Source organism: Stenella coeruleoalba, assembly GCF_951394435.1.
Source record: "Stenella coeruleoalba genome assembly, chromosome: 20".
In the NCBI taxonomy this organism is placed as follows: Eukaryota; Metazoa; Chordata; class Mammalia; order Artiodactyla; family Delphinidae; genus Stenella; species Stenella coeruleoalba.
This window is the reverse complement of record NC_137166.1, coordinates 36844719-36867850: the sequence shown is the minus strand read 5'-3', so window position 1 is coordinate 36867850 and position 23132 is coordinate 36844719. Positions and strand designations below refer to the sequence as shown.

The window sequence follows — 23132 nt, the reverse complement described above, 5'->3', positions numbered from 1 at the left end:
CACTGAGTTTTGGGATAATTTGTCACACAATAGATAACTAATATAGGTGGGAGGCTTTTGGGAGTTTATGTGGAGGTATCATTCCTAGGAAAGAAGAGTAAGGCTGAAGAAAGCAAATGAGTAAATATGACTAAAAGAGTAGATGGTGTCCTGCTCAATAAGTGTTTAAAACAAGTGAACAGTTGAACAAGTGAGTGTTGTGAATGTTGAGAATATACAATAAACTCCATATACATTCTACTAGTTCCTTTTATGAATTAAGGTAGTGTGAAAGGAAGAAGGTCCAAAATTGTTAATAGCAACTTTTATTGTTTCACTGGTGAAAAAAAAAAAATCATAATTGTATGATGCATTTCCCCCTAAATTTACAACAATGAAGGTTATACATAAATTATATAGATCACAAATTTTCTATTTTATACTATTTAGAACAAAATTATTTTGATAAATATGTCCAGAGGACAACCTAAGTTCTTAATGGATGGCTGAGTCCAAATATGCAAAATATAGCTTCTGGTTTAGACCATGGTGCTTTAAAATTCTCAAACATGCATTAATATACTCTAATTTTAGGGAAAATATTACACATGGCCTTATCTTGCATTTCAGGAGAAGCCCAAGCTGAATTTCACAAACAGTATTCCTTTCCTCTAAATTAATCTCAGAACAGAGAGACAGACACTTTCTGGTTAGTACTCCCAAGTAATGAAGGAAATTACACACTCAACAATGAAACAAAACAGAAAAAAAGGAAGGAGAGCTTCATTAGTCACAGAGATAAGTGGGGTTTTTTTGGCTTTTTTTGTTTGTTTTTTTTTAAACAGATCGCAGGAATTTAAAATAGCAGATCAATCATGCTACTTAGGGTGATCAGACAGACCTGAACACTTATGAAGTGAATAATTTTATTAAGGTCTTGAAGGTGAGTGTCTGGAGGTACTGGGTAAAACACACCACAGGTAAGAAATGGGAAACCTACCTCAGCATTTCTGAAAGGCACAATCTATGGAAGGGAAGCCTAGTATAATAAAACCCTTACTGGATGTACATGGAAAGGAGGATGGTGAGCCTGGCTCCTTTCTAAAGGATGAGACCCTCGTAAATTGGCCCCTCAGATTCCGGTGATTCCCGCCTCAAGCGCAAATGCTCCAGTGTGTTATGAAAATGTTTGTTAATCTGCTCTGTTTCTTCACTGGACTCAAGATTTGGGAGGTCTTCTCGAATCTTTTGGATAAGCTGATTCAAAACCTGAATCGTGACCTACAAAAGAACAATTTTACCATCAAGCATGTACCACACACACACAAAAAATAACGTAATTTAATAAAAATGTTTTGAGGAGCTTGTGTTACTCTCAGCAGTTACCAGATTATGAAAACAAAGAAAAAAAAAAAAAAGAGATGAGAACATGATTCCTGGTTTGAGCAACAACTATTGGACATTCATCCAAAACAACAACCGAAAAAAAAAAAAAAACTTAATGGAAATACAGAAAATCATGAACCAGTAAAAGAACAAAAGCAAAATTTTATTTAACCTACAAATATTGATCCATCCTTTATTTGGGAATTATTCTACACTTTTATGGGATGACAAATCAGCCTACTATTCAGCATTTGTAAATTATTTTTTATTTTTTAAACAGGGAGTGACTATTTTATAAAATATTCATAAACAAAAGAGATAAGAATTTTCTTGCACATAATAAGCTCTTCTGTAAGATGCATCTATATAGACAGAGAAGAATTTTAGAGAATGAAAGAGACCACTAGGTAGATTCTCCAAACTCTGACCCTTGTAAACAAAAAAGAAAAGTATCAGGATGATAAACTTTTGTATGTATCAAATCTAAGAGTAGGAAAGGAAAATAGTTCACTAACAGCAATTTATTATTCACTTACCGCATCATTTTCCTTTTCATAAAAATAGATATATCTGTTCAGAATTTCTATAAAAAGTTGCACTTGTAAAGAGGGGTCCATGCACTGATTTGCTATTTTTAGAGCTTTCTTTAGGCATTCCATTACCCTCTTGCCTCCGTGAAGCTAGAATAAAGGGAGTGAGGGGAGTATTAAAGAGATTAATGAATCACAAATGTCCCATTTCACACAAAGAAATAAACACACTACAGTGGCTCTTTCATATTTTAAAAGGACAAAACCAATTTAAATCCTCTTCATTTTTTAAAGTACACAGCTATATTTTTTTTTATTTTTTTATTTTATTTTTTTTTTGCGGTACGCGGGCCTCCCACTGTTGTGGCCTCTCCCGTTGCGGAGCACAGGCTCCGGACGCACAGGATCAGCGGCCATGGCTCACGGGCCCAGCTGCTCCACGGCATGTGGGATCTTCCCGGACCGGGGCACGAACCCATGTCCCCTGCATTGGCAGGTGGACTCTCAACCACTGCACCACCAGGGAAGCCCACAAAGCTATATTTTAAAACAAATATATTATTTGTTTTATATATTTATATGTTAAATGTTTTATATTTATGTGTTTTGTATATTTTTTAAAGATAGTGGTACAAACTTGCTATGTTACAAAATCCTCAAAGTGGAGGCTTCACCACAGGATGTAACTCTATATGTTACTGTCCATTTCGTTTCTTTTAACAAAACAAAGCAATATTCTTTGTCAGGTTTCCAAGCACTGCACATGTTTCACCTCCAAGGCAAAAGGCCCCAGCAGCCGTTCCCTATCAATGATCCCCTCTCCTCTAACACTGTTGGTTAGGAATGACCTCCCACCTTACCTCCTCCCCATTTTTGTCTGTGTTTCTGCCAGACCAGAAGAGATGTGCACAGGTGCTCACAGCTCGGCCCTGATCAGGTTTCTTCAGAAGTTTGGATGCAGCAAGAGCACACTGAGTCCTCAAGGGTTCATGATTTTCTTCACTGAAGCACTTCATCCTCTCAAAAGTACCAATGATCAAGGTGATGGCAGCCAGCTGTGCTTTGGAATCACTGATTTCATCTTCATACAAAGAAAATGCCTGGTACACACAAAGCAGAAGTGACCTTTAGGAACCAACCATCTACTAGAGCATTTTCCAAAGTATTTCCCATCAAAGCCCCATCCTGTGAGTCATTCAGATCAGAATATGGTTCAGATCAGAATACGCAGTGCCCTCGCTTGGAGAGGCACAAGACAAAGATGCTGACAAGTTGCAACGAAGAAACTTGTTTTAACTTTTGTTTAATCCAGGGTTCCCAAAATGAATAACAAAGGAATTTTTTTCCCCCATGAAACAGTTTTTACCATAACCCACTGGAAAATCTTCAATCTCATTAGCACCCAATAACTGATCAATTTTCCTGCTCCAAACCAGTCAATAAAACTATAGTGTTAAGAAGCATAGTATTTCCCATCAAGATGGTGAGAAAGGGGTAGTTATAAATTCAGTGAAGAGTAAATCCACGTGCACCACCACCATTAACTACAGACAGGTGACTGAACAGAGCAAACGGATTAAACATCCCAGAAAGAGAGCAGATCACACCTGGGACATAAATTCATATGCTACTGTTTCATGATTTTCAAAACCAATTTCTCCAGCAGCTAGAGCGCCCTGAAGAAAAAGTCTTAAGGGTAATTCTGCCAGCTCTGCTTTGATCAAAGCACTGATAGTCTGGTGAGCAAATGAAAAAATCTTCTGGCATTTCTTTTCCCATTTGTCATCCTAAAACAAAAAAAAATAGTTTAAATTACTTTAAGTTCAAGATTAACTTGCTTAAGAATATTCATTTTATACAAAATGTCTATAGAACAAACAGGAAAAGTGTTAAAATTGAGTTCACAGTTTTCCTGCTATCTTCTGTCTCATCTGTGGAGTACACAAGGAAATCAAGCAGGATGTCTTCTCAAAACATCCATTTGAAGTCACTGGCTTTGCAATTTTTATATACTTGGTATTGGTTTTTTTGCATCAGAAAAAGCAACATATTCCCAAATTGGACAGAATTAGGAAAATACACAAAAGAATTTTTTAAAAATTAAAACCATCCCTAAATCTATCACCCAGCAATAATCACTGATAACATTCTAATGTTAATGTCTTCCTTTCTTTTTTCTATGCAAATATAATGTAACTGGGATCCTCTGTGTATGGTTTTCTACTTTAAAGTACTTACTGAAGAATTAAATTGGGCTCATGCTGCATGTAATTTGTATTCAACTTCTTTTCTTTCACTTATTTTGTCATAATTTTCCTCATGATACTAAAGTTATTTAAAATCATTTTAATCACTAGAAAATATTCCACAAACTGGATATAGCATAATTTACTTAACTACTTCCTTTTGGAAATAAATGTAATATAACAAATGGTCTGTAAACACAAAGCTTTATTGAATCCCTAATTTTTTCTTTAGTATAAATTTAGAAGTGGAAATACTGGGTTTTTTAAGGCTCTAGTTACACACTGCCAGAGTTTTCTAGAAAGACTGTAGTAATTCACATTCCCACCATTACTAGATGAGAATGAATTCTCATCACACCACGGCTACTGCTGAACCTTATTTTTCTTTTTTCTTTACCAGTTTGATTTCTAAAAAGGTTCACTGTTACAATTAGTAGTGAGCTTAAATATTTTATCCACGTTTGACCATCCAAATTTCTTATTAATGCAATTGATTCTTTTCACTTTTAAGAGAGGATAATAGTCACAGACTTTTACAAGGACTAAATGCAATAATCCAAGTTTATACTCCTTGGCACAGTGTACGGCACATAGTAAGTAAATGCTCGTTGCTTTTTTTATTGTTACATTCACAAACATCTATCCATAAAATACTGGGAAAAAGGAACTATGAGAGGCTGGCCTCATAAAAACTGGCCAAAGGCATGCTATGTCATACTGGTAAGTCTACTGAATATACCTTGTTTCTCCATTATTAGAAAATAAAGTTTATGGTGTTTGTTCCTTAATATAAACCTGACTGTCCAACTTTCAGGTACATTAGGTTAGGGTTTTTTTTTTTTTGCTGCGCCGTGAGGCTTGTGGGATTTTAGTTCCCCAATCAGGGATGCAACCTGGGCCCTCGGCAGTGAAAGCAGAGTCCTAACCACTGGATGGCCAGGGAACTCCCAGATTAGGATATTTTCTACACCACTGAAGACTTAGCCATAATCCTGTTTGTAAAAGGACTAAGCTCATTAAAAAATGTACACAACTCATAAAATTATTCAATTACAGGCTTTTAGAGAGCAGCAATTATGCAATGCTGGGCCCTTTCATTAGGCAAAGCTTAACATGAATTAGATCTTACTTGTTATGTACTGCAACCTCTGAATAAGATTATTATATCACTTCAGAATTAGTACTTCATAAAGACTCCCAAGAAAATAAAATCATTCTTGAGAAACTAAAGCATTCTGAGCCATTTTGTAATAAACTTATAGATGTCTCACAAGTGATCTTTAGACACAGGAAAAACTTCTAACATAAATTTAAACTGTTTTAATCTTTCATTTCTAAGTGTTTTTTATGTGATTCCTCAACTAGTATGTAATCTTATCTACCAACATCACTATTGTCAATAGTGATACTTAAGTATAACACAGGATGAGTAATGAATTAAGAGTTATTGAAACTGGGATTTTATTACACCATTATCTATTTGTATATGTTTGAAATTTTCTATAGTGATAAACTAAAACACATACACAGAGGAAAAAGGGGAAAAATTAGTGACATACTTAAAAGTAAACCCACCACTTTAGAATTCTCTTTGTAGCGAAAAGCCAGCTGGTAAGCTGCAAATACCAAAGGTGGCAGTGTGAAGCGAATCCGCTGATTTCCACCAGCTCCAAAATGTTTTCGTGCTGTGTTTAAAATCTGACCAAAACAAACAAAACCCATTAATCTTTTCTGTAATTATAGAAACTGTAATTAATCACTTATAAAATTAAACAGGAGCTCTAATCATCATGATTGCTACCATTTTTTGAATATGTATGATATACCAGACTTCATGGTATACTTTTACATTTCTTATCTTGCCGAGTCATCACAATCACCCTAGAGACAAATACTAAACCCATTTCACAAATGGGGAAGACTGAGGTTCAGAGAGGTTGTATAACTTGCCCAAAGTTACATAGCTAGTCAGGGGCAGATATAAATACATGTTCATATACACATGTGAGAAGTATACTGTGTTGATAAAGAGCACAGGCTCTGAAGACAGATACAGTTAAAAGTAGATTCTAACACTTACTATCTGTGTGACCCTGGGCATATTAATATTTACCTTCTCTTAGCTGTAAGTTTCATTTGAAAAATGGGGCAGTATATTTCTCTTAGGGTTGCTGGGAAGATCAAGTAATAGATGTAAAGTGTTACCAGTACTAACACAAGGTATGTACTCAAAATATTGACTATTATTATGATACAAAAAATATGCATATTGCTGGTATATCACACCTCCTACTTCAGAAAAACATTAAGACCATTTAAGTCAAGGGAAATGGTAACACACTTTAAAAAAGAGCTATTAGTAAACAAATGTCTGGTTGTTTCAGAAAAAAAACCACAAGAATTCATGACATAACTTAATATGTGTGTCACAGTGTGTGACATATTCAGGTTTTGTAAATTTCTCTGACAGTCATAGATGGATAGGAAGAGAATGCATTCCCCCTTGGGGAAGTCACAGCTAATGATCCTCACCTTAAAGGTGTTTCTGTACATGGCATAACCAACTGGCCACAGGTGGAAAGCATACTTCCTAACTACTACATTTGGTATACAACAAAAAATGAAAACACACATAGGCCATGTGACACAGAAACATAAGGGAATCAGTTAAAACATCTGAACAATGGAGCCAGCCACTAGGTATAGATCACACACAGTGCACAGATTATCTGACACTAAGCCAAGTTGAAGACTGTCGCACTACCAACAGAAATCAGCTTCTTTTTCACAATGGCTATGAAGAAGTACTAGAGTGTCAACTATGACAAAGTCAACACAGGAAGAAAGTCAGGACTCATCCTCAAATAAAGGTGTTCTTCATTACTAACACTTAGCCTCATGCATCCAACAATGGTTAAACTACTTTGCCCAAACGATAATTAGGCAGCCATATGTGCTACCTTTCATAAACATAAATTGTCCAGTATCAGTCACCAATACTCCTACTCAGGCAACATGTTTTATTCATTTCACAAAGGTTTATTGAGGACTAAGGACAAAGAAAGGGAGAATCTCATCTGATTGTTTTTTTCCAGGAAAAGGGGGTTAAGAAAAAGGCAATTTTAATTTTAAAGTCTTCACACATTTTCCATGTGGCAAACACAAACAACTTCTATTTGCAAACCTTGGAAACATATACACAGTTGAATATAAGGATTTTACTCATACTTTAAAAGTTTATTATGAAAAACAAATGAACAATTCTACAAGTAACACACAGTTCAAAAAGAAAATGAACATGGACTGATTATAGGACACCCAACTAAAGGAAGATAGGTTTTTCTACAATTCTTAAGAAGTCTTCAAAAGAAATGACAGCAACCAACTTGTTCTTCATAAGCTCCAGAAGTTTACAAACAATTATGCATTTAATCATAAAGTTCAGTTAATCTCTTATTCAGTTTCAATTCTTTCAAAGCCTTTTAATACCACAAGCTGGATTAGACCATTTGAGACACATCTACACGACTTCATTAGAAGTTGTTGAAGGGGTATAGTAAGAGTTAACTCATACCAAGTACTGCTGATCAGGGTCCTCAGACCGTAGAAGATGAATGAATCTGCCCACAAGGCTCTGCTCATCAGCAAAGTCCTCTGGGTCAGGGTCTTCTACAGGTTGATCTGGCTGATCCTGAATCAACGTTGATACCAAATTCATTATGGAATCCACCTGTATCATGGGAGACAGAAACCCACTGGGGTGAAACAATCAGCATATAATGCCACTGACAAAAGCATTTCTAGTTGTGTAAAGTAGTTACGAAATAGTATTCCAACATAATTCCTTCTTCTGTATGAAAGTATATGCATGTTGGTACACATATAAACATTTAGAAAGAGACGCACCAAATGTTAATCAATAGTTAATCAATGGACCTCTCTTCCTGGTGGGATTATAGTTATTTTATAATTTCTTCTTTATACATTATCTCATTTATATAATGAATAAGCTACTTGTAACTTTTTTTAGTAGTAAATTACCCTCCCCGCCCATCTCATGTGTTTGTCTCAAGGTCTAAAACCATAACTACATTGTCTCTGTTTTTCTAATAAAGCATGTGGGTATTCTCTTACCTGGTCTTGAGAGACAATTTCTGTGTTATAATCCAGAACATTACTAAGCACATAACAACTCATGCTTTTTCTGGATTCATAGTCAAAGTACTCAAAGAGTGGGTGAAAATGTTTTAATTTCAAGACTGTTAAAATATTGTTGTAAGTGTCAACAGGTATCTTCAGAAGTCTGGTGAGCTCCTTTGAAACTGCACTACTGGTAGCAATACTGCAAAAAGAAAAATAGCAGCCCTTTAGTGAATGAAATTAACTTCTTATATACACAAACAGCACTTGATTCACAAAAATTTGAAATTTTTCATTTATAATATTAAAGGAAATGGGTCAAGTGAATCACACCATCCCAAAACACTCCAATGACTTCCAAGAGAGGTTTATCAGATGTCTTTCTAAACACATTTATTCATCTATTAATGTCCTATTGATACAATAAGTTATGCTAGTCTCCAATTCATAAACAGGTTGTATACCTGGAGTTAAAATGCCTGTCTAGAATGTGGTATTTCTAAGGGAAGTATTTTAAGTGGTAGTTAGGTTTCTAGGGCAGCCAATAAGTACGGGATATTCGGGGTGACAAAGCCATGCAAAAATAGCAATTCAACAAAATAGAAAAATACATAAATTATTTCTTCTGCATCAGATGTTGATGACTAAGGAAAAGCAGGATGAAATTAGGAACATTCCGTGGGGGCTGAAGAATATCCAGGCATTTATAAGACCTTTAGAGGTTGGGATTTCTAATTTTTTATCTTGTCTAATTTTACTTTAAAACTCACTTAGTGGGGGAAGATATAGATACATCACTTATTCAAGATCTGGAATGTTTTTCAGTTCACAAAAAATGGGAGTGACAAAAAGAAAAAGGAGGAATAAAAAGAGGTAAAAGGAAAAGAAATCTTCCAGATGCTAACTAAACCACTGGAGGAGAGATGGAAAGCGGAAAGATTACGTGAGTATATATAGGGACCTATATATATAGGGCAAGGAGGGGCAAGGAGGGGTCTAGATTGGGCAAGGAGGGGTATAGGGCAAGGAGGGTCCTAAATTGACCGCATGTTCAGAAGCAGTGAAGGATGGGACAGTAAGAGGACTGCTGGGAAAACAAAAAGGAATCAGAACTGTCCACAGTGGCCACTAGAGGATGCAACAGGTCCAGGACAGCATAGTTGAAGAAGATGCAAGTAGACAACAGAATATTATACTATCCTTGATGGTATCAAAATCAAAGCTCAAAATAGAGAAAAATTTAAACCAATTAATTTCCACACCTTAAATACATACATGCCTCCCTAATTTTTTCACATCTTACTCATCTGTAGGAAACCACTTCTCATGGAAATACTGCTTGATATAAATAGTTTCCTTACCAGTTTAAAAACTAACTCACCCATATATACAAAGGGGTCTGAATTGGAGACACTGGTCCCTGAAGACTGCTATGGTCTATGAGTGCCACTACTTGATCAATGTACACAGCCAAGCAGTTGGTTGCCACTTTCTGACCTGATTAGTACCAAGCATGTCGATCTAACAAATACTTAAAACAAGATGAACGCTAACATTTCAAAAAGGAATTGCGAAAGAAAAATAAATCTGGGACAAAAAAGTGCTTTACAAAGGTTTTTACAAAAATGTTTAACTTTGACTTACTGTTCGAGGTTGAGCTTATTAAATATCTCCACTGTTGTTTCTAGAACTTTATCAACATAGTCCACACGATCAGGATAACACTTCATAGCGAGATTAATGAGAGAGACTTGTAAAGATACAACGTCCTCCGAAGGCATGTCTTGTCTCGACTGGAATGTTCAGAAAACCATGGAATTTATTTTAAACAATTAGAAGAGGAACTACCACCTGAGAAGTTTGAAAGTTTTGAGAACTTAGCAACAAAGCCATACAAACCTGTATTACTGTAGCCACCTGCTGTGAAAATATGTCAAAAAGTTTAATATCTGTTGGAATTCCAGGTCCATCTTCACGGTGAGCAAATAAAGCTAATCTAAAAAAGAAAATAATCTTTATTTAAAAGGATATAGGGATCTGGGTAGTGGGATCATGGATGACATTTTATTCTTTATGCTGTTCTGTATTTTCTCCAAGTGTATTTCTCCTAGAACCTTTCTCCTAAAAAGATTTTTAAGAAGGACAGGGAACGTAGCTGACCATTCCCTCAATTCATTTTTAATGAAACAGTTTTACCAATGATGCCTTATTTCACTGTATTCTTACCATACACAACAAATTTTCGACAGGCCAATTCTGCCAAATTAATTAAGTAGATATGGATAGAAATGTATTAAAGGTGATAAACGTATTCAACAGCCATGATTAGAAAAAATAATCTTTTAAATATAAAAAGCACCTAGACTCTTTTAAGACACTGCATTTTTACTACTGAAAAGTTTAAAACACAACGAATTCTAAAAGTAGTAAAGTTAACTTCTATTTACCACATCTTAAACTATACAAAATAATGTCTGTTCCATTATCACTAAGTGTTTATCATGGTTACAACTAGACGCACATTTTGTTATGCACAGAAGAACCACTACTGACAGAAACAGTTAAGTGACAATACACCCAACATAGGAAAATCCAGTTATTAGCTTCCATTAAGAGTATGCCCAAATAGAGGACTTTACTGGTGGTCCAGTGGTAAAGAATCCACCTAACAGTGCAGGGGATGCGGGTGGGATCCCTGGTTGGGGAACTAAGATCCCAAATGCTGCGGGGGAATTAAGCCTCCAGGCCACAACTACTGAACTCACACACCTCAACTAGAGAGCCTGTGTGCCGCAAACTACAGAGCTCATGCGCCTTGGAGCCCACATGCCACAACAAGAGAGAGAAAACCCGTGTACCACAACTAGAAAGAAGCCTGCATGCCACAACAAATGATCCCGCATGCCTCAATGAAAATCCCACATGCCGCAACTAACACATAGTGCAGGCAAAAAATAAAATAAATTAATAAAAAAAGAGAAATGCTTTAAAAAAGAAAAAAAAAAGAGCATGGCCAAGTAACTTATAATTCTTAATGTCCAGGACTGACAAGATAATTTGAAGAATTCTGCTATATAAATTCTCAGACTTTAAAACTAATAACTTAGATATTTAAAATATAATAAAACGTATTTGCAGAAATAAATCTACACTTGGGTTTCTGGTTTCATAATGTCAATGAGTGTATGCTCACAAGTAGGACACATACTATGTACTAGCACCCAGCATGCACTCATTAAAGCTATTATTAAAGGCCAAGTTTTATACTTTTAACAAAGACCAAGGGCTAAAGAAGTCAAACTTAAAGAGGATTTACTAACATTTTTAATACTTGAAAATTCTTCTTTAAAAACATGTGATGATGCAGTGATTACCTGAACGTCCTTTTTTTTGGTTTTTTGCAGTACGCGGGCCTCTCACTGTTGTGGCCTCTCCCGTTGTGGAGCACAGGCTCCGGACACACAGGCTCAGCGGCCATGGCTCACGGGCCCAGCCGCTCCACGGCATGTGGGATCCTCCCGGACCGGGGCACAAACCCGTGTCCCCTGCATCGGCAGGCGGACTCTCAACCACTGCGCCACCAGGGAAGCCCTACCTGAACATTCTTAATCATCTATATTTATGGCTACTTGATAAAGAAGACTCCAGATCAAACTGGTTCCCACTGAAAGATAACTTTCTTTTTTTTTTAATTAATTAATTTATTTATTTTTGGCTGTCTTGGGTCTTCATTGCTGCACGCGGGCTTTCTTTAGTTGCGGCGAGCAGGGGCCATTCTTCGTTGTGGTGTGCGGGCTTCTCATTGTGGTGGCTTCTCTTGTTGTGGAGCACGGGCTCTAGGCACATGGGATTCAGTAGTTGTGGCACGTGGGCCCAGTAGTTGTGTCTCACAGGCTCTAGAGCACAGGCTCAGTAGTTGTGGTGCACAGGTTTAGTTGCTCCATGGCACGTGGGATCTTCCTGGACTAGTGATCAAACCTGTGTCCCCTGCATTGGCAGGCGGATTCTTAACCACTGTGCCACCAGGGAAGCCCAAGATACTTTCATCATGGTAAAAAACAAGTTTTGCTCTTCAGTGATCTTTGGATTTATAAAATTTGGATTTATGACTAACATCTTAGGTCTATATAATGTCTTTAAATGCCAATTAAATGCATAGATTAAAATATATTACCTTCATGACCCCTGTACAATTAAAAGCTAAACTTATTTCATGCGTAAGCTAGACAAGCGCTTAGTAAGTACTCAGACTTACAGAACTAGTGTAACTACATCAAAAATATTAATAAAGATGGAACAGAAAAAAAGAATTCACAAAAATGTTTTAAATTCATTATTCCCAAGTCGGAACATCTGCCCTCCAGTGTTGGAAATTCTTACCTATCAATTAAAGCAATGATTATGTTTTTCACATTTACATTTTGGTGTAACTCAGCACAGGCCCGAAGAAAAGGATTCAAAGTTTGAAGGTGGAATTCGTCAGGGAAAACCTGAAAATCAAATAATACTCAATTATTATTAAAACCAAATAGTAAAGATCAATTAGAAAAAGCATTTCACACAATATTCTGGACTTAGTATTTAAAGTTCATATTTGTGGGGAAAAAAATCATTTTAATCTTATAAAACCAAATTCAAATACATCACTTTTAAGCCTCTCTAAACATAACCCCAGAAAGAAATATTCTATTAACCAAAGTACATCTAGAAGTTTTTTTCCAGGTTTATATTTATTTATCTATTTAATGCTCCTGACAATTTTATAAGGATCTCTGTTAGTCCCATTTCAAGGTAAGAAAAATGAGACTCAGTAATGCCAAAAAATGACAAACCAAAATATCAAAATTTTAAGTTAAGGAAGATCAGTATTTTTCCTTTGCATCAGCTTCCAGTATGGCCCATCTGGCAGTGTTAACAACTCTGTCTTTATTTTATTTCCCTTTTTTCTTTTTTTAATTGGGGTATAGTTGTTTTACACTGTTGTGTTAGTTTCTACTGTACAGCGAACTAAAGCTCCCTGTGCTATACAGCAGGTTCTTATTAGTTATCTATTTTATACACATTAGTGTATGTATGTCAGTCCCAATCTCCCAATTCATCCCACCACCACAACCCCACACCCCCGCTTCCCCCACTTAGTGTCCATACATTTGTTCTCTACATCTGTGTCTCCGTTTCTGCCTTGCAAACCAGTTCATCTGTACCATTTTTCTAGATTACACATATATGCATTAATAGACAATATTTGTTTTTCTCTTTCTGACTTACTTCATTCTGTATGATAGTTTCTAGGTCCATCCACGTCTCTACAAATGACCCAATTTCATTCCTTTTTACGGCTGAGTAATATTCCTATGTATATATGTACCACATCTTTATTCATTCATCTGTCGATGGGAATTTAGGTTGCTTCCATGACCTGGCTATCGTAAATAGTGTGCAATGAACATTTGGGTGCATGTGTCTTTTTGAATTATGGTTTTCTCTGGGTATATGCCAGTAGTGATATTGCTGGGTCATATGGTAATTCTATTTTTAGCTTTTTAAGAAACTTCCATATTGTTCTCCATAGTGGCTGTATCAATTTACATTCCCACCAACAGTGCAGGAGGGTTCCCTTTTCTCCACACCCTCTCCAGCACTTATTGTTTGTAGATTTTCTGATGATGGTCGTTCTAACCAGTGTGAGGTGATACCTCATTGTAGTTTTGATTTGCATTTCTCTAATAATTAGTAATGTTGAGCAGCTTTTCATGTGCCTCTTGGCCATCTGTATGTCTTCTTTGGAGAAATGTCTATTTAGGTCTTCCATCCATTTTTTGATTGGGTTGTGTTTTTGATATTGAGCTGCACGAGCTGTTTATGTATTTGGGAGATTAATCCTTGTTTGCTGATTTCTTTGCAAATATTTTCTCACATTCCAAGGGTTGTCTTTTTGTCTTGTTTATAGTTTCCTTTGCTGTGCAAAAGCTGCTAAGTTTCATTAGGTCCCATTGGTTTATTTGTTTTCATTTCCATTACTCTAGGAGGTGGGTCAAAAAGGATCTTGCTGTGATTTATGTCAAAGAGTATTCTTCTTGTATTTTCCTCTAAGAGTTTTATAGTGTCCAGTCCTACATTTAGGTCTTTAATCCATTTAGAGTTTATTTTTGTGTATGGTGTTAGGAAGTGTTCTAATTTTATTCTTTTACATGTAGCTGTCCAGTTTTCCCAGCACCACTTATTGAAGAGACTGTCTTTTCTCCATTGTATATTTTTGCCTCCTTTATCAAATATAAGGTGACCATATGTGCATGGGTTTATCTCTGGGCTTTCTATCCTGTTCCATTGATATTTTTGTTTTTGTGCCAGTACCAAATTGTCTTGACTACTGTAGCTTTGTAGTATAGTTGGAAGTCAGGGAGTCTCATTCCTTCAATTCCATCTTTTTTTTTCTCAAGATTGTTTTGGCTATTTGGGGTCTTTTGTATATCCAAATTTTAAGTCTTTTTGTTCTATTTCTGTAAAAAATGCCATTGGTAATTTGATAGGGGTTGCATTGAATCTGTAGATTGCCTTACGTAGTAGTCATTTTCACAATACTGATTCTTCCAATTCAAGAACATAGTATATCTCTCCATCTGTTTGTGTCACCTTTGGTTTCTTTCATCAGTGTCTTATAGTCTTTTACCTCCTTAGGTAAGTTTATTCCTAGGTATTTTATTCTTTTTGTTGCAATGGTGAATGGGATTATTTCCTTAATTTCTTTTTCTGATCTTTTGTTGTTAGTGTATAGGAATGCAAGAGATTTCTGTGTATTAATTTTGTATCTGGCAACTTTACCAAATTCATTGATTACCTCTAGTAGTTTCCTGGTGGCATCTTTAGGATTTTCTACATACAGTATCATGTCACCTGCAGAGACAGTTTAACCTTTTCCTTTCCAATTTGTATTCCTTTTCTTTTTCTTCTTGGATTGCCATGTCTAGGACTTCCAAAACTATGTTGAATAACAGTGGCGAGAGTGGACATCCTTATCTTGTTCCTGATCTCAGAGGAAATGCTTTCAGTTTTTCATCATTGAGAATGATGTTTGTTGTGGGTTTGTCATATATGGCCTTTATTATGTTGAGGTAGGTTCCTCTATGCCCACTTTCTGGAGAGTTTTTATCATAAATGGGTGTTGACTTGTGTCAAAAGCTTTCGTGGCATCTATTGAGATAATCGTATCGTTTTTATCCTTCAATTTGTTAATATGGTGTGTCACACTGATTGATTTGCATATATTGTAGAATCCTTGCAACCCTGGGATAAATCCTAGTTGATCATGGTGTATGAGCCTTTTAATGTGTTACTGGATTCTGTTTGCTAGTATTTTGTTGAGGATTTTTGCATCTATATTCATCAGTGATATTGGTCTGTAATTTTCTTTTTTTGTAGTGTCTTTGTCTGGTTTTGATATCAGGGTGAGGGTGGCCTCGTAGAATGAGTTTGGGAGTGTTCCTTCCTCTGCAATATTAAGAGTTTGAGAAGACTGGGTGTCTTCTCTAAATGTTTGACAGAATTCACCTGTGAAGCCATATGGTCCTGAACTTCTGTTTGTTGGAAGATTTTATTCACAGTTTCAATTTCATTACTTGCGGTTGGTCTGTTTATAATTTCTATTTCTTCCTGGTTCAGTCTTGGAAGGTTATATTTTTCTAAGAATTTGTCCATTTCTTCCAGGTTGTCTATTTTATTGGCATAGAGTTGCTTGTAGTAGTCTCTTACAATGCTTTATATTTCGGTGGTGTCCATTGTTAACTTCTCTTTTTCACTTCTAATTCTATTGATTTGAGTCCTCTCCCTCTTTTTCATGATGAGCCTGGCTAAAGGTTTATCAATTTTGTTTATCTTCTCAAAGAACCAGCTTTTAGTTTTATAGATCTTTGCTATTGTTTTCTTTGTTTCTATTTCATTTATTTCTTCTCTGATCTTTATGATTTCTTTCCTTCTACTAACTTTGGGTTTTGTTTGTTCTTCTTTTTCTAGTTGTTTTAGGTGTAAGGTTAGATTGTTTATTTGAGAATTTTCTTGTTTCTTGAGGTGGGCTTGAATTGCTGTAAACTTCCCTCTTAGAACTCCTTTTGCTGTGTCCCATAGGTTTTGGATCATTGTGTTTTCATTGTCAGTTGTTTCTAGGTATTTTTAAATTTCTTCTTTGATTTCTTCAGTGATCTCTTGGTTATTTAGCAGTGCACTATTTAGCCTCCATGTGTTTGTGTGTTTTATAGGTTTTTTTTTTTCCTGTAATTGATTTCTAATCTCATAGCGTTGTGGTCAGTAAAGATACTTGATACAATTTCAGTTTTCTTAAATTTCCCAAGGCTTGATTTTTGACCCAAGATGTGATCTATTCTGGAGAACGTTCCGTGTGTACTTGAGACAAAAGTCTATTCTTCCACTTTTGGGTAGAATGTCCTATAAAAATCAATTAAGTCTATCTGGTCTATTGTGTCACTTAAAGCTTGTGTTTATTATTTATTTTCTGTCTGGATGATCTCTCTATTGGTGTAAGTGAGGTGTTAAAGTCCACCAGTATTACTGTGTTACTGTTGATTTCCCCTTTTATCACTGTTAGCATTTGCCTTATGTATTGAGGTACTCCTATGTTGGGTGCATAAATATTTATAATTGTTATGTTTTCTTCTTGGATTGATCCTTTGATCATTAACGTAGTGTCCTTCCTTATCTCTTGTAACAGTCTTTATTTTAAAATCTATCTTATCTGATATGAATATTGCTACTCCAGTTTCTTTTGATTTCCATTTGCATGGAATATCTTTTTCGATCCCCTCCTTTCAGTCTGTACATGTTGCTAGGTCTGAAGTGGGTCTCTTGTAGACAGCATATATAAGGGTCTTGTTTTTGTATCCATTCAGCCAGTCTGCGTCTTTTGGTTGGAGCATTTAACCCATTTACATTTAAGGTAATTATCGATATATATGTTCCTATTACCATTTTCTTAATTGTTTTGGGTTTGTTTTTGTAGGTCCTTTCTACTCTTGTGTTTCCCACTTAGAGAAGTTTCTTTAGCATTTGTTGTAGAAGTTTCTTTCTACTCTTGTGTTTCCCACTTAGAGAAGTTTCTTTAGCATTTGGTTTGGTGGTGCTGAGTTCTCTTAGCTTTTGCTTGTTTGTAAAGCTTTTGATTTCTCCATCAAATCTGAATGACATCCTTGCTGGGTAGAGTATTCTGTGTTGTAGGTTCTTCCCTTTCATCACTTTAAATATATCATGCCATTCCCTTCTGGCTTGCAGAGTTTCTGCTGAGAAATCAGCTGTTAACTTTATGGGAGTTCCCTTGTATGTTACTTGTCATTTTTCCCTTGTTGCTTTTAATAATTTTTCTTTGTCCTTATCTTTGTCAATTTGATTACTATGCATCTCAGCGTGTTTCTCCTTGGGTTTATCTTCCCTGGGACTCTCTGTGCTTCCTGGACTTGGGTGGCTATTTTCTTTCTCATGTTAGGGAAGCTTTCGACTACAATCTCTTCAAATATTTTCTTGGGTCCTTTCTTTCTCTCTTCTCCTTCTGGGACTCCTATAATGCCAATGTTGGTGCGTTGAATGTTGTCCCAGAGGTCTCTTAGGCTGTCTTCATTTCTTTTCATTCTTTTTTCTTTATTCTCTGTTGCCGCAATGATTTCTACCATTCCTTCTTCCAGGTCACTTAACCATTCTTCTCTACCTCAGTTATTCTGCAATTGATTTCTTCTAGTGTATTTTTCAATTCAGTTATTGTATTGTTCATCTATTTGTTTGTTCATTAATTCTTCTATGTATTTGTTAAACATTTCTTGCATCTTCTCAATCTTTGCCTCCACTCTTTTTCCGAGGTCCTGGATCATCTTCATTATCATTATTCGGAATTCTTTTTCTGGAAGGTTGCCTATCTCCACTTCATTTAGTTGTTTTTCCAGGGTTTTATCTTGTTCCTTCATCTGGGACATAGTCCTCTGCCTTTTCATTGTCTATCTTTCTGCGATTGTGGTTTTCATTCAGCAGGCTGCAAGCCTGTAGTTCTTCTTGCTTCTGCTGTCTGCCCTCTGGTGGATGAGGCTAAGAGGCTTGTGCAAGCTTCCTGTTGGGAGGGACTAATGGTGGGTAAAGCTGGGTGTTGCTCTGGTAGGCAGAGCTCAGGAAAAGTTTAATATGCTTGTCTGCTGATGGGTGAGGCTGGGTTCCCTCCCTGTTGGTTGTTTTGCCTGAGGCAATCCAACACTGGAGCCTACAAGGCTCTTTGGTGGGGCTAATGGCAGACTCTGGGAGGACTCACGCCAAGAAGTAACTCCCAGAACTTCTGCTGCCAGTGTCCTTGTCCCCGCAGTGAGCCACAGCCGCCCCCTGCCTCTGTAGGAGACCCTCCAACACTATCAGGTAGGTCTGGTTCAGTCTCCTGTGGTGTCTGCTCCTTCCCCCTTGGTCCTGGTGCACACACTACTTTGTGTGTGCCCTCCGAGAGTACAGTCTCTGTTCCCCCCATTCCTGTCAAAGTCCTGCAATCAAACCCCACTGGCCTTCAAAGTTTGATTCTCTGGGGATTTCTCCTCACTTTGGCAGACCCCCAGGTTGGGAAGCCTGAGGTGGGGCTCAGAACCTTCACTCCAGTGGGTGGACTTTTGAGGTATAATTGTTCTCCAGTTTGTGAGTCGCCCACCCAGTGGTTACGGGATTGATTTTATCATGATTGTGCCCTCCTACTGTCTCATTGCAGCAGGAGTCTTTGGATGTGGGGTATATTTTTTGGTGAGTTCCAGTGGCTTCCTGTCAATGATTGTTCAGCAGTGAGTTGTGATTCTGGTGCTCTCGCAAAAGGGAGTGAGCGCAAGCCCTTCTCTGCCATCTTGAACCAATTCCAAAGTACAGCTACAATTAAACTAAAACTAACGATACCTAGAAAACTTGGATGTTAATCTTTTCTACATTTTTGGGAGAAAAAGACATTAATACGAAGACCAAGTTGTTACATTAATAGGAGAAAGGGATTTATTCAGGAAACCTTAATTCCTCTTCAATCAAGATTTTTTTCCAAAACAATGAAAATTAATGAAATATAAAATGAGTTCTTTAATACCCTGAAATGTTCTCACCTACCTGAATAATACACTCCATGAGATATTCTTGAGCCAAAGCATCCCTGCAATTCACAACTTGCTCCAATATGCCAGTCAAAACAATCTGAAAAGAGAAGAGAAAAATTTTTAGGAGTTAAAAAATTATTTTCAAAATCCTAAGTAACTCCTCTAATAACACATTTGAGCTATTAGTTTAAAAGTCATATTTTAGATTTTTCTGACATATACATCATTTCTAGACTAAACTTTGAAATTTTACAGAATTTTTAAATTAAAAATTCTGGTTTTCTATTTCATAAAAGCCAAAGTCCATGTCATCAGTTTTTTTTCTTTTACGGTTTGTCCTTTTTGTGTCCTAGGAAAGCTTTATGTAATTCAAGGTTACAAAGATTTCCTTTGTGTTTTCTTCTAAAAGTTTCGTAGTTGCAAATTTCACACTTATGACTTTGATCATTTTTTTTTAGTTTCTCTACATGAAAATGGGTTGCAGTTCAGAGGCTTTGTTTGCATACAGATGTCCAATTGTTGCAGAATCACTTGTTGAAAAGGTTGCCTTTGCACCCTTATCAACAATAGTTGATTATATACATGTGGGTCTGTTCTGGATCATCTCTTCTAGGGGTCAGCAAACCTAGTTTAATGCCCATTTTTGTAAATTGTTTCCTCATTGTATTTCCCTGCTTTTGCACTACATTGGCAGAATTTAGTAGCTGCAAACTATATGGCTTACAAAACCAAAAAATATGTACTATCTGGTCCTTTACAGAAAAGGTTTGCTAATTCCTGATTTATTCTCCACTGATGTATGTGTTTATCCCTTTCACCAATACCAGATTATCTTATTGTAGCTTTAGAGTAAATCTATAGTTAAAATATACTAAATCTCAATTTAAAGAAAATTGATATCTTGATAATATTGAGTCTTCCAATCCACAAGCACAGACTCAAAATATATATCTTTTAGTTTATTTAAGTCTTCTTTGATTGTCAATGGTTTTCAGTGTAACATTATTTTTAAAAATATTTCAATTTTAAAAATCAGACTTCAATTTACATCTCACGACATAAGAAAAGATGAGAAGTAAAAAGATATAAACCTGTTTATAACGTTCCACATTTACACCTTCCAACTGACTGAGGCGCACCAAATTTGTTCCCACTAAAATCCTTAGTTCTTGTCTTTCTCGTTCTCTTTTTTCTCTATCTCGGCTATGTCCCTGATGCTGCATTCGAACCCAGAGCTTGTTCATTTCTGCAAAGTTGAGTAGTACAAAATCCATGGAATCACTGATATCACCAGTTGTTTCTTCACTGCAAAGAAATGGAAAAATCTTTATATACAGTATTTAAATTATAGGAAAAATTACTACTATTCCTCTTCTTTGTGCATTTCCTTCTTACCTCTTTAATACACCAAATGCTTTATGAAAGACACTTTCAACCTCACTGGCTCAGTGCTCAATTTCAAAGGGAACAGACTCAAGAGAAAAAAATATCAGGGAGAGGACACAGTTCAAGTGTAAAGGGACAAAACGCTTCCCCCACCACTCCCTTTCCTGGGCCAACTAAACATGTTCTTGGAATTGTATTCCATTAATTCAAAAGGCCTAAAAAAGTTGACACAAGTGTCACTGTTATCTCATCATTTTATTGTTGAATATTTTATGTTTTCAATTGGAGTATAAGCTTTGTAAGCTCTGCAAGGGAAGATACCAAGTATTTCCTCCTTATTTTTACATCTCCTAAGATGGTGAACTTAGGAGTTTTCAAAATTTTTTGCTTATTGCCTAATTAAATGCTCAAAACTGAGTCAAATCATAATAAAGCAAATAACCTCACCATCTTCTCTACACCGTTAAATTTTTATATTTTCTATACCATTTAAACTTTTTGTCTTGTGCATTGGTTAAATTTTTATTAAAGTTTTTCTTTTGAAAAGGAAATGATGCAGATATACTAAAAACCACTAAAATATACACATTAGAAATAAATGAATAAACTTTAAAAAAAAGGGAATTAAGTTCCTCAATCAAGGGAACGTGTCTCATGAATAGTTCACCCAGTTGGATGAGACCACAGCAGGCTGACCATCTACCCTTTTTGTGGGATAAAAGCACAAAGGACTCGGATGCTGGAATACTGCTCACATAAGAGATAGGGCTCTCTCTGAATGGCTTTTTGCTTTCTGTTTTGGAGTTAATATCTAATTTGTGTGCACAGATAACTGAAATCACTAATACTCTGGGGTAACTAGAAGTTGACAAATTATAAAAACTGACAGACATTCAAGAAACAATATGAAAACTGGCTAGCTCATAGAAAAAGTTAAGCATATTTCATTATTTTATCACAAATACCATTTTCAAAATGTAACTCATTTAAAAAGTCACATTTTCAAAGAATATCTAATGGAATGAAAAATATGCTCTCAATTATGTTGCATGAAAAAAGCAGGTACTAATAATCCACACATAATTTTCATAACAGTACATTTTGTATCACATCACATATACTGAGGAGTTCTGTGTCTCAAAGGAAATCTATACACAAAATGCTACCAGTGGGGATTCCCTGGTGGCACAGTGGTTGAGAGTCCGCCTGCCGATGCAGGGGATATGGGTTCGTGGCCTGGTCCGGGAAGATCCCACATGCCGCGGAGCGGCTGGGCCCGTGAGCCATGGCCGCTGAGCCTGCGCATCCAGAGACTGTGCTCCGCAACGGGAGAGGCCACAACAGTGAGAGGCCCGTGTACCGGAAAAAAAAAAAAAGAAAAAAAATGCTACCAGTGGCTGACTCTGGGCAGGAGAATTATTGATTATTTATTTCCTTCTATATACTTTTCTATACTTTTTGTATGTTTTACAACAAAAAAATACTACAATTAAATCAAGAAAGAAAAGCACTTACTCTGTTGGCTCTCCTTCATCAGGTAAGATGTTTCTGGTACACTGAAGTAGATAATTTCGAAGAAACAGGCCTCTCAAAGGGTGCTGCACACCTCGGCACATTTCTACCAAATCTTTCAAAATATCTTTCCTGGATTGAGGAAATGACTTGACATATACAACTCCAACTGTGATCAACAGATAACTAGAAGAATTATGAGGCAACATTAGATTAGAAATATAAAATACTCAAGTCAAGAATTTGATTATATTCAAACATAGCATATACAAACATTAAAAAAACAAGACAGGGAGCAGGTTTTCTCCTGCACAATGAAGAAAATATCGTTTGATTTAAAATATAACTGTTTACTGACACCCCTCCATTTTTATATATATATCATCACCTTTAAACACATTAGGTCTCTTATAATTGTCATTATATTAATTTTTCTAGTAGTCAAGAAATTAAATAAAATATGTCCATTTTTCCTATTTCCAAAGTTCCTCAATAATCTATAAAAAGTAAAACTAATTATACTCTAAAACCTTAATCACTATCGGAATGTTAACCTCTATTCGTTAAGAAATTAAATAACCTTAAACTTCGTTTAAAAAAGCTGCTGATTTTAAAGGATATAACATAAAGTGGGAAATGCAGATATAAAAGCCCTCACAGTCTTAATAACTTACAGCCTTGGGATAATGTTTCCAGCATACTGTACAAGTTCATAGAGATCTGCCACTTTTCTTCCTTTAGCAAACTCATCTGTCAGGTAAACTTCCAAGTAGTGCAGTTCATCAGAAATAGCCATATCTTTTAATTATCATTAAGGATTCAAAGCTAAGTCAACCTAAGCAATACTCTGC

General features: G+C 36.1%; 1 protein-coding gene across 1 annotated transcript in view; it reads right to left on the bottom strand.

The window, feature by feature from the left end:
• Positions 1–295: 295 nt before the first annotated feature.
• The window catches only part of VPS35 (VPS35 retromer complex component), a 41790-nt gene continuing 18953 nt past the window's right edge, over positions 296–23132 (bottom strand). The window contains exons 4-17 of the mRNA XM_079906594.1: positions 22956–23079; positions 22285–22467; positions 20475–20688; positions 19397–19480; positions 12662–12771; positions 10181–10277; positions 9926–10074; positions 8276–8483; positions 7716–7871; positions 5717–5839; positions 3503–3682; positions 2756–2995; positions 1902–2045; positions 296–1260 (exon numbers count right to left, since the gene is read on the bottom strand). Of these exons, the coding sequence (XP_079762720.1) occupies positions 1081–1260; positions 1902–2045; positions 2756–2995; positions 3503–3682; positions 5717–5839; positions 7716–7871; positions 8276–8483; positions 9926–10074; positions 10181–10277; positions 12662–12771; positions 19397–19480; positions 20475–20688; positions 22285–22467; positions 22956–23079 (2192 nt within the window). The 3' untranslated portion in view covers positions 296–1080. The remainder of the gene's footprint in view (positions 1261–1901; positions 2046–2755; positions 2996–3502; positions 3683–5716; positions 5840–7715; positions 7872–8275; positions 8484–9925; positions 10075–10180; positions 10278–12661; positions 12772–19396; positions 19481–20474; positions 20689–22284; positions 22468–22955; positions 23080–23132) is intronic.